This window comes from Strigops habroptila, chromosome 1 (genome assembly GCF_004027225.2).
Source record: "Strigops habroptila isolate Jane chromosome 1, bStrHab1.2.pri, whole genome shotgun sequence".
NCBI lineage: Eukaryota > Metazoa > Chordata > Aves > Psittaciformes > Psittacidae > Strigops > Strigops habroptila.
Window position 1 is genome coordinate 52048965 of NC_044277.2, and position 12892 is coordinate 52061856.

At 36.9% G+C, this 12892-nt stretch overlaps 1 protein-coding gene across 1 annotated transcript in view; it reads left to right on the forward strand.

Annotated features, from left to right (window-relative positions):
- Positions 1–12892, forward strand: part of PTPRM (protein tyrosine phosphatase receptor type M) — a 443651-nt gene that overhangs the window by 383500 nt on the left and 47259 nt on the right. The window contains exons 21-22 of the mRNA XM_030477498.2: positions 6029–6163; positions 8653–8689. Coding sequence (XP_030333358.2) covers positions 6029–6163; positions 8653–8689 — 172 coding nt within the window. The remainder of the gene's footprint in view (positions 1–6028; positions 6164–8652; positions 8690–12892) is intronic.

Sequence of the window (12892 nt, forward strand, 5' to 3'; positions counted from 1 at the left end):
GTGTTGACAATATAATTGTGCACTGTGTTAACTTCCCTTCAGAACTGGGTAGGAATGACCATCAGCCTCATGTTCGTATCAGTCTTATATTCCTCTTCTCCAAAGAGAAGAGGAATATATATATATATTTTATCTCCTTCTTTTAAAGAGATAAAAGTGAGGGAAGATGGTTTTGGTTTGGTTTTGTTGTTGTGTTCTTGTTGGGGGTTTTTTTTGGTTTTTTGTTTTTTTTTAAGAAAACTGTCGGATTTAATGCATTTTGTCAACTAGCCTCCTGTGATCAATATTTGGCTGATGGAGGATGACACCTTTAACCTATATTCAGCTCTTAACAGCTGCCAAGCTGCTCCTGGCAGCTTAGTGAAAGAGTATCTATGATTGCATTGGTACCTTGATATTGGGTTCTGGATATTGTAGGAGTGGACAATACTGCTGCTTAAGTATTCCTTAATAACAGTGACAGCTATCTTAACTTACCCTCTTAATTCTAGGCAGATTAAGGAAAAAAGCAGAATCTGTATGATTTACTTAAAAATGCCAAGCTTAATAAAGATTAGATATTCTAATAATCAAATAATTTGAGGTGATCATAGCATGCTTTGGTGAACAACCCCTAAATCTGGAATTATGAGATTGCAAAATGATGTGGCAAGATGCTGCACATGAACACGGGGACAGAAAATACATCAAGTTTGGTAAAAACACACAGGTGGTGTTGCACTTAAAGGGTAAGTTCCAGTGTCCATGTAGGAGATGATCCCTTCTCTGATTGTTCCTTCAAAATCTAAGTTGAAGATACATAATGGATGGGTTTCTACTAGCAGACAGACAGATAACCATGAAGCAGGTATAAAAAGAGAAATAAGTAGCAGTAACAATACGTCAGAAGGTTTTGAAGCTTGAAAATAAATGATGGCCTTTAGTGACAGATCATTTAATGGTACAGCTGGAGTTTAGAAATCATGTATAACCCTGGGTACATGGGACAGCATAGATGAATAAATAGTGCTGATTCTCTGAACATTAGGAGGTCTTATGGTAGGAGTATGTAGTGCATATATACACTGACTAACTTCAACACCTAGTCTAGATGCTTGTCCAGGCACAGATCGACCTAGGTTTCCTCATCAGTGAACCACATGGGCTTGACAGAGAGAAGGGCAACTCTTCTAGAAAAATGATTCAGAAAGCCCGCTTGAATGTTCCTGTATCACCGCCTCAGGAGGTCTCTCTGCAGTGCTTGCATAACTAGTCTGGAGAGACCAACTCCTAACACAGTGACCTACAATAGGTTATATGTATAGGCTGTTATATCACTGTGGTCCAGCTGGGCTGCAAAGGTCTATAAAGAGAAAACAGCTCTGTAACGTGCTGGAGAAGGAGAACCAGCAGGAAATGCTTCTGGAGGCATAGGCAAATTAAGCAAGAGATGCTATCTGCCACATTGCTTTGAATGGACATGATAGTATTGCTGTGTGATTTGGGTGTATACTGTGCTATTTACTGAAAGAGGAAATTAAATCTTCCAGGGAAGTGTGAATATCATGATGGGCTGGAGCATATGCAAGAGAAGTTAAGTTAGCTAGATGTGGTTTTGTTTCCCTCCAAGCACTCTTTAATGTGTAACAAACTTCTTATTTTGTGAGAATGTAGCAATACATTAGATGACTTACCATTTAAGTAAAAATACTGACGGCATAAAGAAGAATGCCCAAAAGTTTTATGCTTATCCTTCCTTTGTGAAATTTTATTTCCAGTCCAAACCTGTAACAATAGATCTTCTCTTTTAGTCAGGTTTAGTGTCATCTGTGCCCTCTTTAATGTTGTGTTAGGCATCACCTTACACCCTGACATCCTCTGGCGTAAGAAAACAGAAGACTACCAGTGCTGTATGTCTGAGCTAATGAAGTGATGAGTAGCCAAGGGAAAACAAGTAAAAGATATTAGATACACAAATCAATGGCAATTGCAAGTGATACTGAAGGCTTTCTGAGAGGGCAAATATAACTCTGATCATTTAGATCTCAATTTAACTTTAATGTCCTCAGTATTTAGCAAGGGAAAGAGTTGGATGGAGTTTTTATCAGTAACACTTACTATGTATGTGGCTGTGAAAATACAGATAACACAAGTTAAAATTAAAATCCATTAGAATTAAAGGTAGTATCTTAAAAGAGAGGCTGAAACTGTCCGCGGTTTGTCGTTTGTTAAATACATGTATGCAAACGGGGTAGTTAACTGTTTAATTATTTTATGCGGTTTTCTGCTGGGTAAATGATCACTTTTCTCAGAGTCTGAGAGTACAATTTTAGCAGTCCACTTTTGAAAATTTGTCCCAGATAGTTGTATAAAGTATTTGCTTCAGCTGAAAAGCATTTTATGTTATGTTTAAAGAGTTAAAAATACATTGGTTCAGATGCCAGTGACTATGGGTACATAATTATAATGAAATGGGGTTTTTTTCTGTTAAGTATTTAATGTATTTTTTTCCCATCCATTTATCCTCTTTGTTTAAATTTTCCCCAAGAGACTACTGTTACGTTATTGCTTGTAGTCATTATTGTTCTCTGAAAGAACTAAAACAATAGCATCAAGTGGCCAGAATTGCAGGAGCTTGTCAAAATGGCAGTATGCTTTACATTGCCCAAGTGGTGTGCATTTAATTGGTTACAGGCATGCCCTACACACTGTATGAAAATCAGTACAACTTGTGAGCCACTGTATCAACATGCTAAATCATGATTACCGTCCAGTCACCCACAGAAAACATGCTGCTTCCTTCCTGAACACAAAAAGCTTTGTATTTTCTCATTAGGAGCTAAAACTGGCATGAATCTGCCAAATGAAACTTTTTTTGCCTAAGAAAAATTTGGTTGCTGCCATAATTGTGTAGGTTATGCATGGATTTTGGTAAGATCTATTGGGTTTTTGTCAGGAGAGATCTTGAGGTAATTTTGGAATGGGAGAGCTTCTGTATTTATTTTTACCCAACTCAATATTGACTAAATGAGAAGAAAGTATTGATCACAGCTTTTAAAAGCAGCTAAAGATTTTAGGGGAGACATTTATGAAAGGCTTGATTTGCAAAGAGTCAACAAGGCACGTCCCAAGCAAGGGTCATTGGCTAGGCATGCTAATCAACCAGCTACTCCAGGGGCTTGTTAGAGATCACAGTCTGTAGGCTGGCATATAAATGTTGTAGGTAAAATGAGGGGAGAGAGAATAATATTCATTATCTATTACCACTTTCTACAAAGTCAAATGGATTCTAGCATAACTAATTTTGAAAGGTTAAGCGATCAATGCAATCTTAAGTTTGATCTCCTAAGAGAAGGGTATCAAAATAACAATGAGCTGGAAAAGAGAACATTTAAAAGCTACAAAAATTGTCAAGAGCATCTGAAGTCTAAAGAAAAAAAAATACTCTGAAAAATCTAGACAATTAAGCTAGAGGCTATTTAAGAATCAACATACATGGTGGAAAAATATATGGCTTGAGTACCTCTTAGGTTTAAATATACTAGACATAAGCACAGGCATAGACACAGTAACGTTTCTTTTTGTTGATTAAAGATTTTTTCCAAATTGAGAAGTGTTGCCATGCAGTAACTAGTTAACTAGAGTTTTCAAAGCAATAAAAAAGGGAGTCACTCCAGCTCCACTGCAAACAAATGGGTATTGAACAGTCTGGTACCTCAGAATTCCCAGAAACTTAGCTGAGAATGCAGTACTAGAAAGGATGCACTTAAGAAAAAAGGGCAAAAAGATGATACAAAGATATAAGTATGAAGTAACTACTTAGTTTTGTCCAATCCAAAGCAAGAATTATTGCAAGGAAAGAATGGAGTACATAAAGAAAATTACAAAATAACAGGAATGGTGAAAAAAGGTAACACTGCTGCTTATTCAGCTGTATAAATCAGTCTAAAAGATATAACAGGATGTTATATTTTTAAGATGTTCCTTAGCAGGAAATTTGAGCTTGTTTTGCCCAATATGGAATTTATTAGTATGCAGGTCATCAAAGACGGGATTCAGTGGCTTAAACACAGACAACTACTCTGTGCAGGACCAGCAAATGTGACACAGTGTTATTCCATAGCAGCAGCTGAAGGCTAGGCAGTATATCATTGGGTATATAAAGTGGCATGAGATGCTTCTGCTTACAAACTGAATTGTGCCCTAAGTACTTCAGGAACTACAAAAGTGCAGATTTTTACTAGCCTGATTTGTCCTGCTGAGAATGCTTTTAAGGAAATGGTGAAAATGTGGATGAAAACATACCATGAGTCTTAACTTCTGGAGTCTGCTGACTTCAGCAGAAGTTGGATGAGGTCTCAAAACTGTAAAAGCAGCAGCCATGTCTGGAGCTTAGGTAATTCCTAATGTAGTATCTATCTTAAGTAAGATGGATTTTTAGAATTAAGGGCCTGTGAGCGGAACCTCTGTTCTGAAGAAGCTGATAAATAGCTTGATTAAGCAGAGAATAGCACAGCATTTGAATATGTGTCGCTTGGTAAAGTCAGACCACCATGGGTTATGTAATGGAGAGTCACATTTCTATAATTTTTCAGTCTTGGAAAAGTGAATAAGGCTGAAAAGGCTGACGTGATGGAACATAATTGATTTAAATATTGCAACGTTTGGAAAAACTCATTCTTGAAGACTGTTGGGTGAAATAACACAAGAAAAGAAAAAAGTAAGAGCTGTGTAGAACCTAGAGCTAGAATTTTAATTCATTCTAATTTCCAATATTTGGTTTAAAACTGTGCCTTTTCTCTCTCCCAAGGGAGTCCCAAAGAAGCAAATGAGGCTCTGAGATCTTTAGTCCCAGAGACTCAGAGCATAAAAGAGGATGAAATAAAGAATTTGCCTCTTCTTTTCCTGCTCATATATTTGAAAATCTCTTTGACTCGTAATTCTAAAACACTGTTATTTTAAGAGCCACTTGCCCTCTCCTTCCTCCCCCCTAATATGGGCCAGTATTATGCTACTTGTGAAGAAACTGGGGTTTTAACCCACTTCATGTTCTTTCATTCATTCGTTATCTTTTAGGATTTTTAAAGCTGAAAAAATAGCTGTTCGGAACATGAGTGGCAAGTTTCAGGTGCTCTAATGCTTCTGTACATTTATAACAAAATAATGACAGTTAGGAAGGTCTGTCATCAGCTGCAAGTAATACTAGCTCAGTTAGCAAGCAGCATTCAAAACAATAATACACAGGTATCTGATTAGCAAGAGTAACTTGTAAACAAAGCAGCAGAAAAGTGGCTGTTTATTATCTCTTCATTCTTGAGATCATACCCTCAAATTGTTTTATAATTAAGCCACACAGCATTTTGGAAAAGCCATTGTGTTTGGTTGCTTTTGAACCAAGAGAATCAAGAGGAACATATGTGAAGTCTCAGAGAAGAAAAAGCCATATCAGCATGCAGAGATTCTTTTGCAGGGGTGAATCTAGCCTCTAGCACTTCTTAATCACTGCTGTGGTGTCATAAGGAAAATGAGGCAGCTGACAAGAAACAAATTTGTTCCATGGTGTTTTGGACTGGAATTTGGAAAACAGAGTTGGAATTGTTTGCACATTCCTGAATAGATACAAATGGCCACAGTGGAGCAAAATTCAGTGACAAAGCCCTTATCTGACTGCTTGGGGTTTGTAATTACTTTATTTTGCTTTCTCCCTTACTGAAAACATGAGTTTCCTTCAGAAACTGTGAGGTGGCAGTATGTTTTGTAGAATGACTTTAACTTATTTTGAGTACTGGCAGATGCATTTTGAAATTACTAGACCTTTGTCAACTTAATGTTATTTATTTTATTGACAAAAGGAGTGGGTGTAAAGGCAAAAAAACATAATTGCAGTAGATTTCACAGTAGAAATATTTAAGACATTTAGACTCAAAATCAGAGGGGATTTGGAAAACCTTATAAATGACTGATGTGAGTTTTCATGGACAACAAAACAAGCCATGAACTTGCAAATGCTGAGGTTTTAGTTTGACTTTAAGGGAGTATTTTGATGAAGGCTTTGTTACTGAATGTGTCTTTAATTACTTTTTTTCTCTCTATTGTTCCCATTTCAGATGATCATTCTCGAGTGAGACTGCAGCCCATTGAAGGAGAAACAAGTTCTGATTACATCAATGGAAATTATATTGATGTGCGTATACCGATGTAGTCAACAAACTTAATGTTGTGTTCACTCAAAGGAGGGAGCTCTTATTATTCTCATGTTATTCATAATTTGTAATAGATATCACAGCTGCTAAACATTGTGCAAAGTACTATCTTTGGAAGCCAGGTGTACATTAAAGGGGAAAAAAAGGCCTCAAAGGTTTTGTCAATAATCAAATGAAAGAAGTCATTTCCTCCAACTGCCACTAGACTGAAACCTTGCCAGAAACACTGTATGGCTATTTTGCCTGCTGGTGCTTATAGAGGCTAACAAAATGTTATTTTCACTTTCTGTCAACAGCTTGGCATCATTCCACATTTAAAAGAAAGCTGTTTGCATATTAATGTGACAAAACTCTGTAATGCCTAATGCAGAGATTTGCAATCTCTTGTCATCTCTGCACTTTTAAGTCGCCTTCGAAGTATATTCTGCAGCTGTTTAACCAGTACTTCTAATGCAAGCAAGACATTTCATTAAATATGTAGGCTCTTTAATTATTGAAGGTGGCTTCTTTGTTTATTCTGCATCATGTTAACTTAATGTTTTACACTAGAATAAATTCTTTAAGAGTCAAGGTGGTTTTGGTTGAAAGAATGAACCCAAAAGTAGAATTGAAAATCATTAGAAAGTCAATACTCTTGAAAGACATAAGTCTGTGTATAGCAAAGATAATAATTTTATTGTTTACATGGAGTACTAGATGTTAGGCTAAGTAAAACAAGTGTTGCTTCATAGGTAACTACTAAAGATGTCTTGTTCAGCAGTGCCATCTTTGAAAAATGGTGTCACAGTCTGCAGTTCAGATCTTATCACCAGTATGAAACAGAAATGTAACAGATGTTTTTCTCAGACAGTGGAGAAACTAGAGCTATACAAGAAAAGTAGGTACTTCAGTTTTAACAATCTGAAGTCTGAAGTTGTAACTCCCTGAAGATACCTCCTTCTGGTGATGTTTATTAGAATGTTCAAGAACCATTAATTTAAGCTTAGATTTCTGCTTAGTCCCTTGCTGCTTAAAAGAATAGCACAGGCACCAAGAGTTAAAGGCACATATGGTAATATATTTAGTCAGACATCTCACTAAACTCTGAAGGGAGTAGTCTTCTATCATGAAAGGAAAGAGAGTTCACATTGGAGGCCTGCATTTGAATTCCATTTCAATCGAATACACTTTCTGTAACATTGAAGATTGTACTCTTTTTAGGTTACTAGTATGTTCTTGTGTCAGATTTTGATCTGACTTTAAAATATTAGAAGATGTGAGGAATAAGGAATTGGACCATACAGTCTCATTTAAAATGCTGATAAGATAGCTGCATAGCAATCTTTTTTGTTTATGGAAGCACAAGAGGATGGAGAGAATGTGGCCCTAAAAGAAACAATGGTTAAGAACCAAAAAATTCTCTCCCTCATCCTCAGCAGATGGCTTTATCGCAGAGCTTGGAGGTCTGCAGACATCTTCCAAAGAGAACTCTAGCACAAAACACAGCATTTTTTGTTTATAATCTTGCTAGTCAGGTTTCCATTAGAAATGCTTGTTTTTCTTCTACAGAAGCAGCTGCAATTTTATTCTTGCATGTGGTTATCAGTACAGTTGTCATGTTGTTAGAATAAACATGCTAATAAGGGAATGGCACTGTCACAGACACTATGACATTTTCTTGGATAAAAGAGGGGCAATGGTTATGTTGTATTTTTTCCCATGGTTTTTTTTACTGGGAAATGAAATTGTTTGATCCCAGCCACTAGGGATATTAAATAACACATAGCAGAAAAAAATCACCTCTGTAGCTATCTGAACATTTCTCAGTTCATAGACTTCCAAATTTTGCTTCAGTGGCATGTAAAGGAATCAATTCTGTAATTCATGTTATTCGTTCTGTAATATTCAAGGTATCTTCAGCTATTTTGAGTTCTTTCCCACCTTGCATCACCACAATGCCCCTTGCTCTTTACAAAGAAATTGCAATGGCATGGAAGCTACAGTTTTAAGTTCTTCCTGCTGTTGACTGAAAATGAACAAATCACAGTGGACAGAGTGAACATCCCCCCACCATTCCCCAGGCCGAATGCAAATCTAGCATTCTTTAACTGTTAAAAAAGGAATAGGCTTTGCACTCAATAGCAATAGCTTGGAGGTATATCTCAGCCTCCATGAGCATCTGATGCCATTAACTGCAAGTGCTAGAAAGTATTTCATGCTGCTCATTTTCAGCAAAGTCAACAAGGGACTGAAAGAACATATTACTTCTGTCCCTTAATGTACAAGGCTGCAACTTAAGTATCCTGCAGAAAATACATTTGCCTCTTGTTCCCCTTCTCCCTTGCCCTTCCCCCACTGGAAAGAACTTTCACATCTAGTGCATTATCTGTGTTGAGATCTTTACTGAATACTACTCTAAATGAAGTTTCACTCATAGCAACATAGCGGAGCTTATTGCTTATGTTTGGTTTTTTTCCCTGATTTATTTTAGGGTTATCATAGACCAAACCACTACATTGCTACACAAGGTAAGTTTATTACCCTTTCTTGTTGGTCATGGAGACTAAAGTTTTGGTATTTGGATTACAGTTTATACTGTCTAATACACATTCTTGCCACAGTCAATATCCAGGACAGGGTAGGCTCAATCACTTAGGCAGAAGCAAGCAAACTGAATTATTACCTAATTTTCTAATTTTCAGATATGTCAAGTAAGCAGCCCTTTACCTTTGTGTTCAAATAGGTTTTGAGTAGAAAAGCAAAATTCACCCATTTTGGTAGAAGTTACTCAACATGTTGTTACTCATGAAAAAAGAAATAAGTCATGGTATAAATATTCAGTAAACTTTTGAGAGAGACAGTGGTGTCATGAAAATGAAAGTTCTCTTAATTGTTCGATGGTAACTAGGCCTCAGGTTCTTAAAATAGAAAACACTTCACTTAGCAAGTTTTGCTAGAGAACCCAAAGACATATTACGCTTTGAGGGGGATTCTTCAAAGGGATCTAGAGAGACAATTTTACAGGCCATCATTTAAAAGCTTGCTCATGAACAGGAACCTATTCCTTTGTCAACACGCAAATTAATTTTCAATTTGTGCTTGTCTTCAAAGACATAATTTGCCCATTCTGATGCAGTTCTTAATTAATTTTTAGTCAAATTCAGAGCTGGAACAAGTGGGAAGGATGAGTCTTCTGTGACTGCTTAATCATAGTATTGAACAATATGCCAGCCTGCTGCCTATGCTTGGATAGCATACAGGTGAAAATTTGATAGCTCTTCCACTGCTTGGAGGGAATCTTCTCTGTAATAGGTATTCTGTGACAAAGCTTCCTGCATTTGCCCATGGATCTGAAGAGGTTGAGCTACACCCACATACGTTATTTCAACACATGCCCAACCTTTTAAGAGAGCCAGCTGGAGTACTGAGTATAATACTCTCAGAATAATCTTAGCATGTGTTGGATTTAAAGGTCATACATACTTTTTGATGACGTTTTATCAAAGCAGAGAAAATGTTGGCCATGTCAAATAAGAGGTCTTACTGTGATTTCAGTTGTCCCTTAAGTAACCCAGTCTGCAGCCTCCAGTCCCCACTTCTGCCAGTGGGAAGATTCATATCTCTGCCTTTCTGCATTCCGGCTCTCGACAGTCCCTTTGTGCTAATTTGTGTGAGATGACAGTGGAGCAGGACACAGGTCTTATTTCTAGAACCGCCTCACTACTGTCAGTATTACACTTTAAAGCAGAATTAGAATTTTTAGTCTTAGAATGAGCCATTTAAATGTGATGCTTCTTCCACTTCTGCTAGCCACCCACCGCATTCCTCAATCCACAGGCTTTCTACAGAGGAGCCAGACAGGAAAACTAGGACAAAAATACAACATTTTCTTAATTCTCTTTGGGCTTTTACACCCTTCTCTTCTGAGAATACATGGATTGTTTCATTTAATCTTTAGCTAATGATGCTGTTGCTTTTCACCCTTAATTGTATCCTTAAAATAAGAAGTTACACAGTGGGCATTTTACTTGCAGTTTGTAATACATTTGTTTTCATCAGGAGGTTCACCAGAAGATCCCCCTCACAGCTTTCTGATAGACATATGAGATCCCTATCTGAAGCAAGTTTAAATGCAGCTTTATCACTCATCATAATACTTGAATAGCAAATATTAAGCTTGAGGTTTTTGTACGTACAGCTCTTAAAGCCAAGTATATAATAATGTATGAATAATGTATTGAAAGTCTCTGTACCAGATCTACCAACAAGTCCCAACAGTTTCTTTGCCACACTTGTTTCCTGATATGCTGTCAAGAAGGCCTGATGAAGAATCATGAGATACTTTCTTTTCCTTCCTCTGTCTCAGCTTTCCCATCTGCAGAATAGGGTTAAAAATACTCATCTGCTTTTTATAATTTTCTGCAATGTCCTTATAGATGCAGCTGCGTAAAGGCTATTTAGTGTTATTCCCCAGTATGCCAGCTTCCTGACAAAGCCTTCGCAGAGTAGTAACACTTTCAGTAACATGCAGTCTCTGTCTTTTGCAAAGGTGATAAGGTTACTGGGAATAATCTCTAGGACTCCTTTAAGGCTCTATATTAACTATGAAAGGAAAGACATTTGTTTCATGTGTCAAACAGACTGTGTCTTTGTACGCCTTCCTCAGTTCTTAGCCTGTCAAAAGCCACAGCTTGCAGTATAGCCGATGATGTTTATACTGTTTTAGAACATGCTTTCATATAGATATGTATAAACACATCACTGCAGTACAACAGTTAAGCTACATGTTTAATTCCCTTGATGTCTACTTTACATCAGTCTTTAAATAACTTTTCCCATTCTCCCTTTTCTCCTCCACCGCAACTTTCACAGGTGCACGTGCCTATTGTTCTTTGAAGGAAAATATCATTACGTGAGTCAGTTTAACATCTCTGAGGAGTTAGAATGATTGATACCTAATTTTCCTATGTTCTTCTTAAGCTGCATTCAACATATCAAGTGTTAATGAGCAAATATAATTGTTTGAAGTGAAGAAGTGGCAAATTTAATCAGTTTGTAATAGACTACCAATCTGCTTTTAACAGAGCTGGGAGTTGCATAATCACCTGTTTATTAAAGTGTTACTGTCTTCCATACTAAGCAGAGTATGACATACAGACTGGTATCTTTCCACCTTGGCATGTATAGCTTCCTGTTGCTAACTTGAATTAGGGGGAGAAACATTCTTTAAAAGACTTGTCTAATGGAGGCTTTCTCAACTAATAATCAAAAAAGATTTTGCTTCCATTTTAAGAGTAATACATTCAGAGGGTGCAATTTCAATTATAAAATTAATATCAATTTTTCTTTATGTGATAACTATAATGTGAATGGTATACTGAATTTACAGCTAATAAAGACTTCTGGTGATCTGCTGTAATTGGCATCAACAGATGGGATCCGCACCTGAGTCACCATGATTAAAAAAAGTCCCTCATCACAAGCCAGCATATTGGGTCATGAAGAGCCAGAAAGCTGATGCAATTTAAAACTCGCTATTTTGTTCTATGTATCCCTTGTTCCCACAGATATAATTCTTTAGAATTTTTTTATAGCAGGATATTGAGCTCTTGTATGATCTGTTCAATTTACTGGCTGCTAGGGTTTTTTTTTTCCAGGAGTTAGATAATCAATGAATTGTAACCAGATCCTTTAGTAAGAGCATTAGGTTGAATATCTCTACAGTACTTATTCTCACACACAGTGCTGGATGTTTTTACTATTGGATGACTATTGTTAATCTTGCGTGTCTCACCTGATCACTAAGAAGGAAAAATTAATCTTTTTTGTATTTACTTGTTCTCTGTCCCCTGAGTTCACGTAGTTAGCGTAGCTAAGACTTAGCTTCTTTCAGCAAGTCTGTCAAAGGTTCTGTAATGCTTCCTCCTTCACCACTGCACCAGCCACTGTAAATTATGAGTGACAAACGAATGTTAATATACTTCTACAGTATTGCTCATTGCCATTTCCACCAGGGTTGGTTTTTGAGCAGATCAATCGTGTGAAACAGCAGACACTCACATGCAAGCTGCATTTCTTTATATATGAAGTACATTCACTTGCGCATCTCAGACTTTTGAATATTCCTCACGGTTCAAATGGTCTCTGCTTGCTGCACCTTGCAGATGAACCAGATCTAAGATATTTTGTGAAAGTACTTCAGAGTATTTCCTAATGACTGTAAAAAGCTCTCGAAAATAAAGCAGCTTCAGATATAATAGCCCAGTGTAGCCTTTCAAATTCTTATTTGTCTGTATCCAATTGTAAAGCAGATGCTAAACCATTTCACTTTGTGTATCATTGAATATGGAGACAGACATCAAGTCAAGTTTTAGTCGGGAGGAGTTTTTTAGGTATGAGTTATAAACTTCTGAAAATAAATATTTACAGTGAAAATGTTTACAGTCTTCACTGCAGCAGCATAAACTTGCCACTGTAATAACCCCTTTCATATTCCTTCTCTTTTCTGTAAAATATGTCTTTCTTCCACACACAACTGTGTGTGTTGTGTGAACATTCTAATAAGGGTTTTCAGAAACAAAAATTTTCTTTCAAACTGAAAGTTCCCTTTCAGGCATCTGAAGCAGAAATATTGCTTTGAATAGTAATACTCTCAACTTCTGTGGCATACTTTTTTGGTTTTATGTTCAAAAAGTTATCAGAACGACAGCAGTGTGGAAGCTCCACACCTC